The sequence below is a fragment of the Pteropus medius genome, unplaced genomic scaffold, assembly GCF_902729225.1.
Source record: "Pteropus medius unplaced genomic scaffold, Ma_sr-lr_union100, whole genome shotgun sequence".
NCBI lineage: Eukaryota > Metazoa > Chordata > Mammalia > Chiroptera > Pteropodidae > Pteropus > Pteropus medius.
In genome coordinates, this window is record NW_024340692.1 from 12,367,739 (window position 1) to 12,384,043 (window position 16,305).

At 40.6% G+C, this 16,305-nt stretch overlaps 2 protein-coding genes and 1 pseudogene across 7 annotated transcripts in view; 1 reads left to right on the plus strand and 2 right to left on the minus strand.

Moving 5' to 3' along the window:
* The window catches only part of SPATA6L (spermatogenesis associated 6 like), a 52,458-nt gene extending 45,768 nt beyond the window's left edge, over positions 1 to 6,690 (plus strand). For all 6 annotated transcript variants that reach the window (XR_005657641.1, XR_005657633.1, XR_005657664.1 and 3 more), the window contains 2 exons: positions 2,719 to 2,877; positions 3,932 to 6,690. The gene's annotated coding sequence lies outside the window, so the exon portion shown is untranslated. The remainder of the gene's footprint in view (positions 1 to 2,718; positions 2,878 to 3,931) is intronic.
* LOC120599807 (uncharacterized) lies at positions 1,444 to 1,562 on the minus strand (annotated as a pseudogene).
* A 4,517-nt stretch (positions 6,691 to 11,207) lies between the features above and the next one.
* SLC1A1 (solute carrier family 1 member 1) overlaps positions 11,208 to 16,305 on the minus strand; it is a 69,358-nt gene continuing 64,260 nt past the window's right edge. Inside the window, exons 11-12 of the mRNA XM_039885201.1 lie at positions 15,540 to 15,674; positions 11,208 to 13,346 (exon numbers count right to left, since the gene is read on the minus strand). Of these exons, the coding sequence (XP_039741135.1) occupies positions 13,100 to 13,346; positions 15,540 to 15,674 (382 nt within the window). The 3' untranslated portion in view covers positions 11,208 to 13,099. The remainder of the gene's footprint in view (positions 13,347 to 15,539; positions 15,675 to 16,305) is intronic.

The following is a 16,305-nucleotide window of genomic DNA, read 5'->3' on the forward strand; positions in this document are numbered from 1 at the left end:
GTGTGTATTTGTTTTTTAGTGTTAGGCTTGATTTACATGAAGTCCACTGAAAACCTAGAAAAATGGATAATTACATCTGGAGAATTCAGATCTTACTTTAAAAGTTCAGTTTCTATGATACATTTATAGGAGGAGGCTAATTTCTTTGGACTGTAGTTTAAACCACTCCTCCTCTGTCTTTACCCCTCCTTTTGTCCACCAATTCCTAATACGTTTATATGAGGAACAAGAGCTTCCTCAAATAATTCTCTGAAAGATCTACTTTAAGTAAATAGACTGTAAATATGACTGCCAAAACCAGATTTAAAATTAGTTAGAAGAGTGTCTTTATGAAATACTTACACAGTTTGAAGGAGCATGAAGAGTAGGGGATGGGATTAAGTGGGACTAGGGGCACATTTGTCTTCATGGGTGTAGACTCAGAGAAAAGGGGACCCGAAAATGGGAACCTTCATCTTTCCTTCAGACTATAACCTGAATACTTCCCTCTACCAAACACTCAAACCATTTTAGTTTTTGGAAGAGTAAGTGAAGAGTCAAATTTTCTTTTCTCATTATGACCATAGGAGTTGGTCCATAGGTAAATTAGGACAAGGAAGTTAAAAATTAAAGGAGAGAAAACCTCTCAGAACAAAAACAATAAAACCCATTTATCCTCCTCTCAGAATTTCATCCACGTAAAGGTGTATATTACAACAAGCATTGTACCTTTGGAAAACAGACAACGTGCTTAAATTACACCTGCTTATATGTTCTCAGAGTGAGTGAAACTATAGTTCTCAATTTATTTTGATGTCTCAGTAGTCATCAAAAATAAAAAATACTATATTACATTAAGAATATAGTATAATTCTCAGGAAAGAGCCACTTTCAAAGAAGGACATAAACAGCTGCAGGAAATCAGTTCCAATGAATTGGTATCCTATGTCAGTTATTGTTCAAATACTCTGGGACATTCATGTCTATTTTTTTTAAATGGTTTGAGCATAACTCCTTAATTCAGTTTAGGGATAGGATCTTAAATACCCATTCTTATTTAAAGTCTTTTTTTTTTTTTTCACAAATTGATCTACCTTTTTCTTACTTTCTTTTCTGATCTGCTAGCTCTATTGTTTAAATTATTCCTCTTTTGCCATTTTTTATTTCTCAAGGAATTATTTCAGTTTTGTGGAGTAATATTGGGCCAGGATTGCAGTTGAGATATTTTGCTTTTAGAGTAAATAATAATGTGACTCATTCTGTGACACATTGGGATTTGGATTCTTTTGGGAAGATCTGTCATTAAACATAATAAAAATTCCCACCTGTCTTACTTCTGTTAGTTATTCATTTCTTTCTTTTCTTTTCCTTTTTCTTTTTTTTTAGGTGAGGCAACCCTTGGTTGACCTCACAGATTGCAAGGACCTTGTTAGCTTACAATCCCTTATTTTTTTTTATTTTTTACATCTATAGCACCTGGTCTTCCTAGGTGGTCTCCCATACAAGTACTAACCAGGCCCGACCCTGCTTAGCTTCCAAGATAAGATGAGATCGGGTTTGTTCAGGGTGGTATGGCCGTAGACAGTTATTCATTTCTTGACTTTCACAGTTGCAGATCTATCAAAGCCTGGACCACATTTTACAAACATGTTTCACAGGACTGAGTTTGTAGAGGCTCATGGGAAGCTCTTCCTTGTAGAGCCTGGGCCCTCCAAGTGAAAGCCACCATACAGCAAAGCCATTTCCCTATGGTCACCTGACTGACCCAAAGTTACCTGAAGCCTATAGACCTTGAATTATAAATAGGATTTTAAAAATGAGAGTGTACATGATAGGTTTAACATAAAAGAAGGTGGTTGGTTTTTAAATGTAAGTGTAGGATGGATGGGTTGTATGTGCAAGTTCAGCCTAGCCCCCAAATGCCTGGCCACTCTCAATAATGGCCATGGCTCTACTCAATTAGGTCCATTATAGGAGCCCTCTGGGCTCTGTGAGGGCAACCTGAGGAAAGGACGTGCCCTCTAAACTGCGTGTGACCAATGAATCTATTAGCACTGCCTGATGGGACTGCTGTCCTTCTCTGAATAGGTGATCCATCCCAGCATTCCTTGGGGCCGTGCAGGTTTCAGAGAACCCCTTCCTTTCTTTTCCTTTACTGGGAACTCTGCTGACAATGAGAAGAGCTGGGACTCTCAGGATCCTGGGGTGTGCTCTCTCCTGCTCCGCCACACTGTGTCTAGGGGCAGCAATAATTACTTTGTTCATCAGAGGAGTCTTTGCTTAGTTTCATCTTCAGAACTAGGAAATGCAGCAAAAATAAGGTCATACCTAGGACATGAGCTTTTTCCTGGTGCAAATGAGTTCTTTTCAGGGTGGCTGGGTCATTTCGAGGGAGCTTCTTCAGCACAGTTAGGAGCTCATACTCTGAAAATTTCCCCTTGGGATTCTGTGTCTTTTATAGTGATCCTCTAGTACCCCCCGTAAGTATATATTTTTCTTTTTTCTTATCTTTATTTTAAAAGTAGCCCGTAGCCCATAGTATCCTCATTTACTCATCCAAATCACCTGTTGGGGCTTGTTTGCTTTCTCTGGCTCTGTGGTGACCACAGCTTTGCCTCCTCTTGAAGACCATATGGGCCAATAGGACAGATGGAAGACAACATAATGCATGGCTAGGTTTGCTTTGTATGTGTGGGAGGATCACGTGCTGGAGGGCACTAATCTTTATTTCGATACCAGGAGCTCTGAGATGGCAGCACTGAGTGACTCAGCATTTCATGGCCTGCCCCCAAAATGAAGGGGGTTTGAGGCTGCTGGGCTGCTGAGTCACCAGAATTAGGATTTTCAAATGAAGAAAGAGAAGGAAGACCGCTGGCCAGGCAAAGAGTTGGCTCTAAGGTAAGAGAGTTGAAATACCCGTGGTGGGTCTTGGGCTTTTGGTTTGTGATTGGTTGGGGATGCTTTTGCACCAGCCAAGGTACGTTACTGAGTGTCCTGCTTAGCCTGGGTGGGTGTGGAGGGTGATTTGTTCTAAGTTCTACCACAGAGGAGGCTGGGACAAGGGCAACGTTGAGGGGCTTGGGAGAGTGACTGTCTTTTAAAGATCTTGTTGCCTGACCTTGGTCAACTGGAATCCCAGTAAAGAAATGGAGTAAAGGTCTCTTTCCTTCTTCCCGCCTCCCTGCCCCTCTCGTTTTTCCGTCCCTTTGTTTAGTGCCTCAGTTTGCCAGCCACTATATCAAGTGCTTCATTAGAGCATCATCATTTAGGTATGAAGACTGGGGGCTCTGGAGTGAAAGCACTTAGATTTGAATCCTGGTTCTGCCATTTACTGGCTGAGTGACAAATAACCTTCTTATGCCTCAGTGTCCTGTGTGAAGTGGAGGCAATAATAGTAACTACTTCATAACATTGGCATAAGTAGATGAGTCGACACATTTAAAGCACTTTAAATCAGTGCCTGGCATGAAATAAGCACCCAGTAAGTATTCAGTAAGTATTAGCTGTTATTATTCTCAGCTCATTTAATTATTTGAGGAAAACTTTTTCTTTTCTTTTTCTTTTTTTGCTAAGGACACTGAGGCTCAGGAAAACAATGTGTATCAGAGGCAATTTCCAAACACTTGTTTATTTGTTTCCAAACCTCATGTTCTTCCTTCCACTTTCTGCCACCCTTGGTTGTCCCCTGGTTGTCTCTGAGGCTGGTGCATCCTGGCTAATTCAACCCAAAGGGTTTTAAAAAAATGAACTCAGAGCATTTCAGCAGAGTGACAGGGCAACTAAGGTCTCTTGACAGAAGTTGGAATGAGGTTAATCACTTCTTGTTTAGGCCAACAAGAGATGCTTTCTGCTCTTATTTCCCATCACTGGAGTATTATGTTTGCAAATGGCATTTTTAGGAAGCCACCTCTCACCTCAAAATAAATATCCCTCCCTGTTCCTTTTCCTCCAGGAACTGACACCTAAATTGGTATCTTAAACTGAGAGAAATATCACACCTATTTTAGTGGGATGACTTCCAGGAATAGACTGAATATAATAGGTGTCATTGTTGGAAGTGCTGGATTCCTGGTGAGAGCTCATCCTCATGAAAGTTCATTTGTCATTGCATAAGGGAAGTTCAACACAGGTGAATGGTGACATCTTTTGTTCACTGAGACATGCAGTCTCTCAGTCTTAACAAATAATTAAATTGATTCCATAGCCTTGCATGGGATCACTCAACTTGTATTTATTAAGCTCCTACTCTGTGCTCAGTATTGCACTGGGCCCTGTGAAATAAGAGACAAGTTATGCTAAGGAGTATAACATACAACCTGTGCCTTCCTGGAGTCTTCAGACTTCTTAGGGCAATGAGATGTTTCAATGGTGTTGCAAACTCAAATGCCTTCAGGACCAGGCAGGATTTGTGACTGTTGGAAGCAGTGGGGTTTGAAATAATGGTGAGTAATGGGGGCTGGGGTGAAATGGAGAGTGTAACTTCACCCCTTCCACTTCCTGCAAGGTGTTCAAATTCTTCAAATTCAAATCTAAGACGACAAAAGGCTCTATGGCCACATAAAGCTGGTCTGAAGCTGATCTTGCCAACAGCCATCAGTTTTGACTCTTATTTAACAATATGATGTAATATTAACTCAAGTTTGTGGAACTCAATTTCATTATGTTGTAATCAAGTCTCATATTGATTAATTTAAGGAATTATCTGATTATACACCAAAATACTGTTATTTCTCTAGGTTCCATGAGGTAAGAAATAATGTAGTTCTGGGGCCAAGGGCCAAGAATGTATTTCTGACATTAAGTAATAGGAAGTCTATGTGGAGAAGAGGTTTGGGAGAAGTGAGGAAATTGGAGTCTAATGAAGGATATGTGAATGGAGAAGAAGAAAATAGCCGTTAGGGATATCTTATGAAGTATCTTAAATTCTGGGCCTGGTATTTTAGACTTAGCGCTGTAGACAATAAGAAACCATTAGAGTTTTGGTATGAGAAAGCCGACTGTTAATCTAATGATCTTGTTCAGGGTGGTTTGGGAGTGGGTAGAGGGTGGCAGCAGGGAGACTATTGAAGAAGTCTGGAAATTAGGGTAATAGAGCCTAGACGGTGTGGGAGGGTCATAGAGGAAAAAGGGACTCATTAAACCTCACTAGGCAACTTTTTTTAATGGTGCTTATTTTAATGGTGTGTGTGTGGCAGGGGATGGGGAGTCTGGCTCCTTTAAAGAAGACACTGTTTAGTCAGAAGGCCTAGGCTGAGTTGCAAAATGAAGGTGAACTATTTAATCATCAGGAATGAAGTATTGATTGAGACAATAATTACTCTGCAGATAAAAGGACACAGTGTACTTCATTTCGTAGACTCACATTCATATCTACATTCTTTAAGACATGAGGTGAAATGAGCTCAGGAACAAAAGAACAAAATAGAGGAGGCCAGGTAAAACATTTTGAAGAGAGATTTTTTCATGGTGTCTTTTTTGTCAGTAGGGCCAGATAGGGAACAGAATTACTGGGAATTGGGGTACTGTGAGGCAGGGTAGGTGCTCAGAAGCAATGGGAGCCATCTCTTGGATTTAGTTTTTTGTTGTTGTTGTTGGTACCTCTGAATCTTGTTACTATTTTGAAGATCTCATTGTTGTAAATAGAATTGAGGATTATCAAAGTACACATTATTTGTTTAAGAATTACATGGGAAGAGAAGTGCAGGAATGTACCATGTCCAGTTATATAGGTCTGAACTGAACGAACCACTTCACAAGGATGCAGCATTGTCACTACGAGGCTCCCACCCAAGTGCGGGGTGGGATTCAGATAAATGAAAGAACCTCTGTAGACCTGCCTTGTCACCACCAACCGCTTGGGGTCAAAGAGGGTCAAAGAAATTGTTATGATCAGAGGTCGCAGTGGAGATAATGGTGATTTTGAAAACACAACACCTGATTTAGGAAAGAGAGAATACAGAAGAAATTTACAAGTTTGACTATGGATAAGTTCAGTTTTAAAAAGATGGTGCAAAGGTCAAAGGGAAATGTCCAAGAGAAGTTAGGAATGTAGATCTGAAATTTGGCTGGGAGGTCAGGGCAGGAGAAACCAAAGGCAGCTATAGATTTTGCAGGTATATATTTTTGTTAATCATCTGAATAGAAGTGGCATTTGAAGCCATAATAATGGATGAATTTCTGGTGGAGAGAGTGTGGAGAGAGAGACCGAAAGAAATTGGAGCTTGTTGATTCATTCCATATTTGAGAGTCCCCTGTGTGTTCGCCACAGGCCAACCATTGGGCAGAGATGAGGCCCACAGGAAGGGAGCAGCAGGAAAAGGAGGTTACAAAGCTTGTTGAAGAATGGGGTAAGAGGATCGGGATAGAACCCAATAATGTCTTAGAAATCAAAGGAAGAGAACTGAGTGGAAAATGAGCTAATTAACAGTGACAAATACTGCAAAAGAGTAAAAATTAATGACTGAGAAAATGCCTGTTGGATTTTACAAGGAAGACATTGATTTACCTTGGAGCTTATATTGTTCCTGATCTTAGAGGAAAAGTTTTTATCTTTTCACTATTGAATATATTAGATATGGGTTTATCATATATGGCCTTCATTATGTTGAGGGACGTTCCTTCCGTACCCTATTCATTAAGAGTTTTTATCATGAAAGGATGTTGAATTTTGTCAGATGCTTTTTCTGCATTTATAGAGATGATCATAATGATTTTTATACCTAATTTTGTTAATGTGGTGTATCACGTTTATTGATTTGCTTATGTTGAATTATCCTGTATCCTAGAATTATTATTATTTTTTTAATATTTTATTTATTGTTATTATTATTATTTTGTATACCAGAATTAAAGCCCACTTGGTCATGGTGTACAATCCTTTTAATGTGCTATTGAATTTGGTTTGTTAATATTTTGTAGAGGATTTTTGCATCTATGTTCATCAAGGATATTGACCTGTAGTTTTGTTTTTGTTTTTCTTGTAATGTCCTTGTTTGGCTTTGGTTTCAGGGTAATGCTGACCTTGTAAAATGAGTATGAAAATGTTCCCTCCTCTTCTATTTTTTAGAAGAGCTTGAGAAGGATTGGTATTAATTCTTTAAATATTTGTTAGAATTTACCAGTGAAGCCATCTGGTTCTGGATTTTGTTGGGAAGTTTTTGATTATCTCTGCTTTCTTTTTTTTTTTTTTTCCTATTTGCATGGAAATTTTAGACATTTTGAAGTATCATATCTCAATGGTTAGAAACACACACTTTGGAATCAGGTTTGAGTTCCAGCTGTGTGAACTTGGGCAAGTTACCCAACCTCTCTAAGCCATAATTTCCTCATCTGGAAAATGGAGGGTGACAATACCTGCCCGAAGGGAAGAATAAATGAGATCAAGCATGTAAAATACCTAGTATAGTGCCAGGCATGTAGTTAACACTTGGTAAGTATTAACAATGATTATTATTTATCTTGAAAATTTTAGGCCATCCCAGACTTGAGTTAGAATTAATATTCTAGCACTTCTGGCCTTCCTTGGCTTTCAATGCCTGGTAAAGAATGTTGACGCTGGAGACCCAATTGCTGTGCCACCTGTCCGATGTGTGATCTTGGGCAAGTGACTTACCTTTCTTTTTGGTACCAGTTTCTCATCTATGGCAAGGAGATAATAATAGTACCTACTTCACGTTGTTGTTGAGATTAAATGAGTTAATATTTTTTAAGTGCTAAGAACAGTACTTGCCACATAGTAACTCCAGTGCAAACATTTGTCATGTAAATAAACATTTGTCAAGTAAATAAAAATGAGTTTCTTCTGTGTTGCTGTTGCTGGATTTTTTTCCTGCAGTCATGACATCTCATCCTCTCCTGCATTCATCCTGGCAAGGAGAAAACTCCTCACTCAGTGCCTGCAGTAGTGAGGAGGTCAATATCTTAAAAGAAACTGACCTTTATCTGCCTTAGAGTGTCATCTCTATGAAAGGTGATTATACCCAAGAATAGGGTAGATAATCTAGCTGTCTGCTTGGAATGATACAGGAGCAAACTTTCCCTTAGTGCCAGAAAAGCAGATTCAATATACTTGCACACTGAGTCTGCCTTGTTGTTTGTACTGCTAATTTTCTCATTAACTTCAAGTGGCATGTTATTCTAACTAAACTGGCCCCTCTTGACTGAGCAAAGAGTCTTGAGTTTGTGTGCTTAATGTAAAGTTGAAACATTCTTGTCTGTCTTACCCTTTTTGGCTAAATTAGGAAATGGGGGATTAGTTTGTAAGCCTTGGGAATTAAAGTCAATTTGGCATGCTGTGAAGACAAAAGCAAGTGTTAGGCAAGGATCATCCAGTGTCTCTCTGCTGCTAACTGCTATTGCTTTTATTCATAACATAACTCTGAGTTACACAGAAGCAGTTCTTTGACACCTGTCAGACCTACCCAGTCTCCCAAAGACCTGGACATTTCATTATCTTTGGATTCATTTTGGAGAAACTGTCCCCCCCTATCCCCGCCTCCCCGCCCCGAGTCCTCAGCTCAGACAAAGCTTTCTTCTGGCCTCTTATGATTCTTGCTAAGTTAAACTGATGACCTTGGAAACACCACATGAAGACTCCTTAAGTGAAAATTACATTTCAATGCTTGGAGGATGATCAAAGCTACCTTTAAAATGTTCATGCCTTAAGTACTTTGTGAAAGTGTGTCTATGAAATAAAGCATCTGTGCAATGACAGAGCGGTGCCTTTTCCCCTGCAATTATCCTCCTGGGATCACTCAATTCGTTTCAGTCAGTCTTATCCTCACCTTGGAAAATGTATCTTTCCACAGGGTCTGGACAAGCTAAAGCAGATCCTTGCTAATGCCAGGCCTCCAAACTCCTCATTTCTTTCCAGAAATGACTCACAGCCAGACACTTGACTCTGAAATTCCCAGGTGACGCAATCCTTCTTTGCATTCCCTCAACTGCCCTGAAGTGAGGGACCAGAATGTGACATCTTTATAAACTTGCTGATAACTTTCCTGCTGCTACCCAGAGTCGAGAGTCTGGAAGACTGTGTGTGTGTGTGTGTGTGTGTGTCCCAGATCTGGAATTTGGCTGATTCTGTATTTTAGTTTCAGGTTTCCTTAACTCCATCTTTTGATAAGAGGTACTTTTGTGGGGCAAGCTTCTCTCTAGGTAATATCCTGGTTCTGCTTTTGTGAGGCCAGTTTCTTGGCTGGAGACCAGCAAGGCCATCTAGAAATCAGATTTCTCCAGAACAGGCCACTGCTTTCCTTTTTCCTTTTTTACCAACCAGAATAACAAAAGGGATATTGATTTTATCTTTGCTTTAGGGGTTTACTAATAATTGTTCTGAACTTTGTGGTATCTTAAATTTGCAGACCATGTGGAGTTTACAGATGAAACCACAAGTGTCTCCGTAATCCTGAGGGTACATTCTCCAAATCACATATAGCATTGGTTTTTCCTAGTGAGAGAGGAAATGGGACAGAAATTGTGTGGTTAGATATTACTGCTTGCGTAGGAGTTTTGTGGCATTATTTAGCTTGGGCCATTGAGAAATATCCCTAATCATCTCCATCTATGGTCAATAACTTCATATACTTAGGTGCAGTCACCTAATTTGACATATATGGATCAATATATTGTTCTCAAAGCTAATTTAACAAGGTTTATATCTTGTTGTTTATATTATATGGCTTTCATTTAAAAAAATCTAAGATTGTAGGGGAGGGAGGTACATTTCCTACTACAGAGGGTATTAAAAAGCCCCATGTGGGGCCCAGAACAAAGTCTCAGATTGGAGAGGAGTCACACAAGATTTACAGGCAAAGATGGCAGAAGCGAATTTCATGTTGTACCTAATTTTGGGACATATGAAGGGGTGCTACATGAATGTGCATCTTGGCCTCACATATGCAGCCTGATCTCAAACCCCTCTCTGTGTCAGGCCACAGAAAAAGGATGGCGAACACTTTTGATTAGTTCCCATGTGATATTTTACAGAAGATATTGTTTACACTCTTTAAATGAAACCTTTTCAAAGAATGAGAGTTCATATATTAAGTCTCATTAGGTTGGATGTACTGTTTGCTCTAATAACTCAGCTAACACCAAGTGATGAGAGCTGCAATCCTTAATCATATCAGTGACAAAGGTCCTGAGACACTGAATAGCAGTTGCAGTTGCATTGCTATGGATTACCCATGTATATAGGGGGTGAGTGGTGTAGGGCTTTTTTTTGGTGGTGGTGGGGGGTGTGTGGCGGCACTAGCATTTATCACACATATTGTGTGACAATCTCCACTAAATGCATCATATACATTTTCTCATTAACTACTTAAAGCAATCTCAAAGGGCAAGATTTATCACCATTTCACAGATTAAACCAAGGCCTAGATTATTGGCAAAGGTCACAAAGCTGATAAGAGATTGGAACTGTGCGTCCACTCAAACACCTGCAAAAAAACACTGTTGCTGGCCCACTGCCGGATTATAAGCTGAATACAGTTTCCTCATACTATTCTAATGAGATATATTTTAAATAAAAGGCCTTGTACCCAGTGGGCTCACTAAGATTTGTTAAAAAATAAAGTCATTTTCCAGAGCCGATAACACCACTCCTCAGGGCAAGATCAGTATTGTATCTTCCAAACAGATCTAAGGAGTTGTTGAGTATTTTATCCCACATTACCAAAAGAGAAAACTATTCTGAATTAGTTTGGCCAGGTAATGATGAGCATTTTTAAAAAGATATCTCAGTGAGGTTTAGGGGGCTGTCCACTCCTTTGTGGGCTATCACGAACTAGTGGGTCTACCAGCAGACCCCTCTCATGACTCAGGTTCCAGGCAGAACAGTGCCATCTCTTTAAAAAAGCTCTCTGAATACATCCATTCATAGTTTATAGGCACATTTCAGAGGGCAGAACTGGTCCTTCAGCGAAACCAAGTCACCATGATATTGAGACCAGACTATCTCCCATTATAGTAATTTCTAACCAAATTTTACCTTCCCTTCCATCTCACTCATGAAGTATGGGCAAACTGTTCATAATGACACTGTATTTCAGCTTTATAATCCCCACTGATTAACACAGAAGAATTACTTTTCCTTAAGCTCTGCTTTTTCATTCTTGGGCATAAAGTTTTGGAAATAATAATCCGTGTACAATCTAAATCAACCGACCACATCTCTACCTTCCCACACCCATGTAAGTGAGACAAAAGAATAAAGATAAAGGCGGGGAAGAAAGAATGATGGAAATGTTTATTGAGATTGAAATGGAACACTGTTCTCTTTGATGAGTTAACAGCACAGTGTAAGAGGCTGGTTACAAACTGACTCCAAAACAAAGATGGCCTGCAGTTCATGAACAGCTCTGCCAACTCTAGTGCCTCAAATCAGAGAAACCTGCCAAGGGGTAAAACCATTCAGCTTAAGATAAATTACTGACTCAACTGCATTTATATTCATATTTATTTCCTTATAAACAATACTACTATTTGATTTTAAAAACACTGAATTACTGGTTCAGATTTATGATAATTACATGCCAATTCAGTATCATTCTTTTGTAGATTTCAAATGCAGGCGGTCGATACAGAGCATTTATTTACTTTTCAATGATCTTTGGCACAATTTCTGGTTTCTTAAATACAAAAGCACAGGCTTAAATTGGCTACTCAATACTGCAGAAACACGAGTATTTTGGATCTCAGTGTAAATACAAGTTTATGTTAAGCATTATTTACAAGATGTGAGCTAAAGCACAGACTTTAATAAGCTATCTTCATAAATTAGAATGACAAGCAATGGATTTTAATGAGCACAGCCAAGATTACTAGACTACTAGTCACTTAGAATGATCCTCCCTGGAGGAGATAACTGCCTTACAATGGAAGAAGTTTCCTGAACCACCAATTGGTCTCATGTCCTGGGATTTACTCTGCAAGAATCCAGGGTAGGGATAGTGTTTTTCTGGTCAATGTGGCTTGTTCAATCCATTAAATCCCTATTAAAATACAACTTAGCTGGTAGCTTGCCACTGTTGTTTGGGCCCTGATGGGTACAAAGGGCACAGTACTGTCATTTTTAAGTGGGCATAACTGACCTTGGAACAATGTAGTCTTCCAGTTGGATAAAAACACATCCAGCCTTATGTGAGTGACACCTTTGTATGTAATCTTATAAAGAGCCAATATGGATTCCCTCCCAGCAGTAGAATCTGAAAGTTGTAATGAATGGCTATGCCACCTCAGAGCATCACCATAATACATCTCTGCTTTGGGTCTGATACACAGACATGAGACAATCGAACAACATTTCTCACTCTAGTGCTCCTGAGAGAGGAATTCTGATAAGCCCCAAAGTAGATCTGGATTGGAATCATAGTTATTATTCAAGTATAAGGAAAGCTCTTTATTTCACATTGACAGTTCAATTCTGATCTCTGTCTGGCAAATTATATGAAAATAATATATACATATATATATCTAGCTCTATACTGAACACTGATTTTATAGTTACCAGTGTCCCAATACAGTACATTGAAAAGAGAACCCTTCTCCCTTCCCCCTAAACCCGACGTCTTTCTTAAAACTGTTATTGCAGAACTGTGCTGGTCTGTTTTCTTTCAAAGCAGTTTCTTTGAAATTGGCTGGAGATGAGTTCAAAATGGACAACTTGGCACATTAACTAGAGGAGGGGGATGGTTTAGATACATTAAAATCCATAAAAACGTGAGACATCAAAGGAAATCCATGCCAATAGAAAGCCCGAGTAAAAATTTGTAGTCAATGACAGAATATTTTTTAAAAAACCCTAACACCAGTCTGTGCATGAGAAAGTAATTTCTCTTTCACATCTGTTAACCTATTCCAACAGTAGCAACTCTGTCATAAAATTTTAAAACTCCAGATAATACAGCTTTCCTTTTAGTCAATTTCATTTTATCTTACACTACCCCCAAATCCTAGAACCTGGAGAGTGAAAGCTGTGAATCCAAATATAGAAAATAATCTGGAGGTCTGTATATCAGGTCAAATGTACAACTGGCCACTAGTGTTTTTCTTTTTCCTTAATGTTTGAATTTGCTAAGAGATGTCCTTTATTATTCCCAGTCATCTGAAGCCAGGGGCTCTAGAACTGTGAGGTCTGGGTGAATGAGATGGTGTCAGATTTGTCTACAGCAAAGCCTCCGTTGACATACGACTTCTTGGTGTCTGAGTCTTCATTATCGAGCGTCGCAGATTCCACAGCAAAGGGGTTCACGAAGTTGACGTCGGACGAAACACTCATCTGCTCCAGCTCCTTCTTAGAGAGCTTCTCCACGATGCCTGTCCCAAAAGCATCACCGAGGACATTCACCATGGTCCTGAACCGGTCTCTGGGGAAGGGAGAGAGTGAGTCAGACAGCAGGCCCAGATTTCTTTTTCCTTCACCACTGGAACAAAGAAAGGACTTGAAGCATTATGTTAAGCAAATGCAGAAGGGGCTGTCCTCATGGCTGGCTGGCTAGAGGCTCCTCTTCTTTCAGGCCTGGGGCAGAAGGTGGTTCATAGGGACAGATGAGCAAATAGGCTCCCCCAGGCCTGTGCTCCTAATAAGTCACAGTGATTCCCCTAGATTCATCACCATCCCCCTAAATTCTGCTTTCTTCCCAAAGAAATGTGAACAGTCTTCACAGATATTTTGGGGGAGCTGAAGGAGGGTCAAAATTCAGTAAGACTTTCACCTCTAACCTCTGTCTTGTGGGCATTTCCGGGCTCTCTTTTGGCTAAGGTGAGAGAACTTGGATGAGAGGGGGTGGGGGGTTGGGGGTGGGTGTGTGTGTGTGTGTGTGTGTGTGTGTGTGTGTGTGTGTGTGTGTCTCATTTCTTTACCAGACTATGTCACTCCAGGAGTAAGCCATCAGGGAAGTCACAGAGCTCAGGTCAGAAAACAGGTCTGCCTGAGAATGGCTTGCTCCTTGAGGTACCCTCAGCCAGTTTTAACTCTCAGAGAGCCTGGAATTAGGAAGATATATAGGTAGAAAAGGCACAGTGGTGACAGGATGCTAGAGCATTGTTGGTAGGAACTATATACATGAATATGCTTGTGAAAACTATACCTGCAGGACAGAAAAGGTCAACAATGCTTATACATGTCCATTCTGGATGTCCTTGTTATTTAGAACAAGGCTACAGATTGAGCTAGACCCCAGTAAGGACCTGCTAGTGTCTTTTTATCCCATGGATCAGACTGGACCTTTGACTTCTCTGGGTGTCTTGGAAGTGAAGGTCACTGATTCTAAGAAGAATCAAGAAAAGGAGAGAAAAATCCACCAACACCGTTTGGAAAAAAAACTGAAGCACTGGCTTCACAAAGGTACCTACGATAGTTGAGTACCTTTGCAAGAAAGGTGCAGCCTCAGTTGGGCCTTGTAGAACCAGCTTGTTACTGAGAGAGCCCCACATGGCACAGCTTCCCAGGTATAGGAGCTTCTACCTTCTGGGACATGACTGTATCTTCAATCCATCATGGAATGTTTCTGCTTTCCTTTCTTCCATCTCAGCTTTCACTTGCAAACTACATACACTGGATGCCCCAGTAAGCCTGGGCTGGTTCTGGGTGAAGGCTCACTATGAAGCTACACTTACCCCTAATGGCCAGAGGAGAGAGCCAACCCTAGGTGCTGGAAGAACAATGAACAAAGTGGATATCAACCAAGGACAGAGCTAGGAACCAGGCTCATTCTAACTTTAACTTTGGGGTTCACAAAAGGTACATTCTTACCAGAACATATCACAGATATTATGTTTCTTAGCTGTGTGTATTTTGTGTGTGTGTGTGTGTGTGAGGGAGGGGGAGAGAGATGGAGAGATGAAGGTGAGGGGGAGAGAGAGAAAGAAATAGACTTGTTGGTTGAGACCTGAATGGTGCAACTCATTGTAGTTATATAACAATAAAACTAGCTTTTTATTGAGCATATACTGCTTGCCAAACACTATTCTAGACACTCCTCCCATATTAGCTCACTCAGTCTTTACACCAACAGAATCTTTCCCATCTCATGGATAATACCACTGGACCTCAGAGAAGTTAAGGAACTTATGCAATGTCAACAGTCAGTAAGAAGACACTGAACAGGGAATCAAACCCAAATCAATCTTACCGCCAGCCTTTGCTTGTGTGCCTCTGATGGTCTGATGCTTGGGAAGACTGGCTGACTTTGAAACTATGAGGGTGACACAGGGCTGGGATAGGCCAGGGTGGTCTATAAGGTTGGGAATGACTGAGGCCTTGCTCGACTTGTTCACATTATTTTGTTTATCTCGTCCTATACTTGGCTCCTAATCTTGAGCATTACCAGGTATAATGAGCTAATAGAGATCACTGGCTTTTTAAAAATCACTACTTGAAGTTATGAGGAGTTAATTTTTAAACACGTTATCAGATGGCCTGGTTAGAGAGAAATTAAAGCAGCAACAGATGGCTAATTGGGCAATCTGAGGAGAGAATGATGACAAACTGCAGATTCTGCATGGCTGGGAAGCCCGCCTTCTCATCCGGCCGAGGCAGAGCAATTATTCCAACTCACAGGAGCCAGTCGACAGCGATGATCAGGGTGACATCCTCAGTGGGCAGGCCCACAGCACTCAGCACGATCACCATGGTCACCAGGCCAGCCTGGGGCACACCGGCAGCTCCAATGCTGGCAGCTGTGGCTGTAACACTGTAGCCAAAACACACCAGAGCAAAAAGAGTTAGATGCTCATTTCTTCCTTCAAGGCCCTTTGGCCTGAAACACTCATTAGTCCCAATGAGTGTTACTGCTATGTCCCCAAATTAGCCAGTCAGAATCTGTTATCTGCTAAGCATCAGCTTTGCCTCATTAGAGGGCTGCGGGAGACTGAGGGGAGCATGATCTTCCAGGAGGAGATATGGCAAATCACTCTAATGCAAGGAAGTGGAGAGGAACTGCATGAGTGGCATACAGAAAATGAGCAAGAGAGATATTCAAGAGGAAGACAAGAGTTTCGCCAACTGGGGTATTGATGGAAGGCTTTATCTACCCACCCATCTTAAACAAGGGCCAAAAACCTCTCCACCTGCTTTATTCTTCCATCTACTCACCCAGCCAATCATTTACTGAACATCTAGTATGTGCCAAGAATTTATGTGGCCTTGGAGGGTGGTAGAGGGATAGTGGTAGGAATGGACAGGCAAGTGCATTTCAGGTGAAAACAAACCTTGCAGTGTTCAAGCAGGTTTTATTAACTTTCTTGACATCACAAGACTCTTGATCTCTCTGGGAACTTCCCTGTAGGGCACTGAGTTGAGAAATGGCTATGACTCCTGTCCAA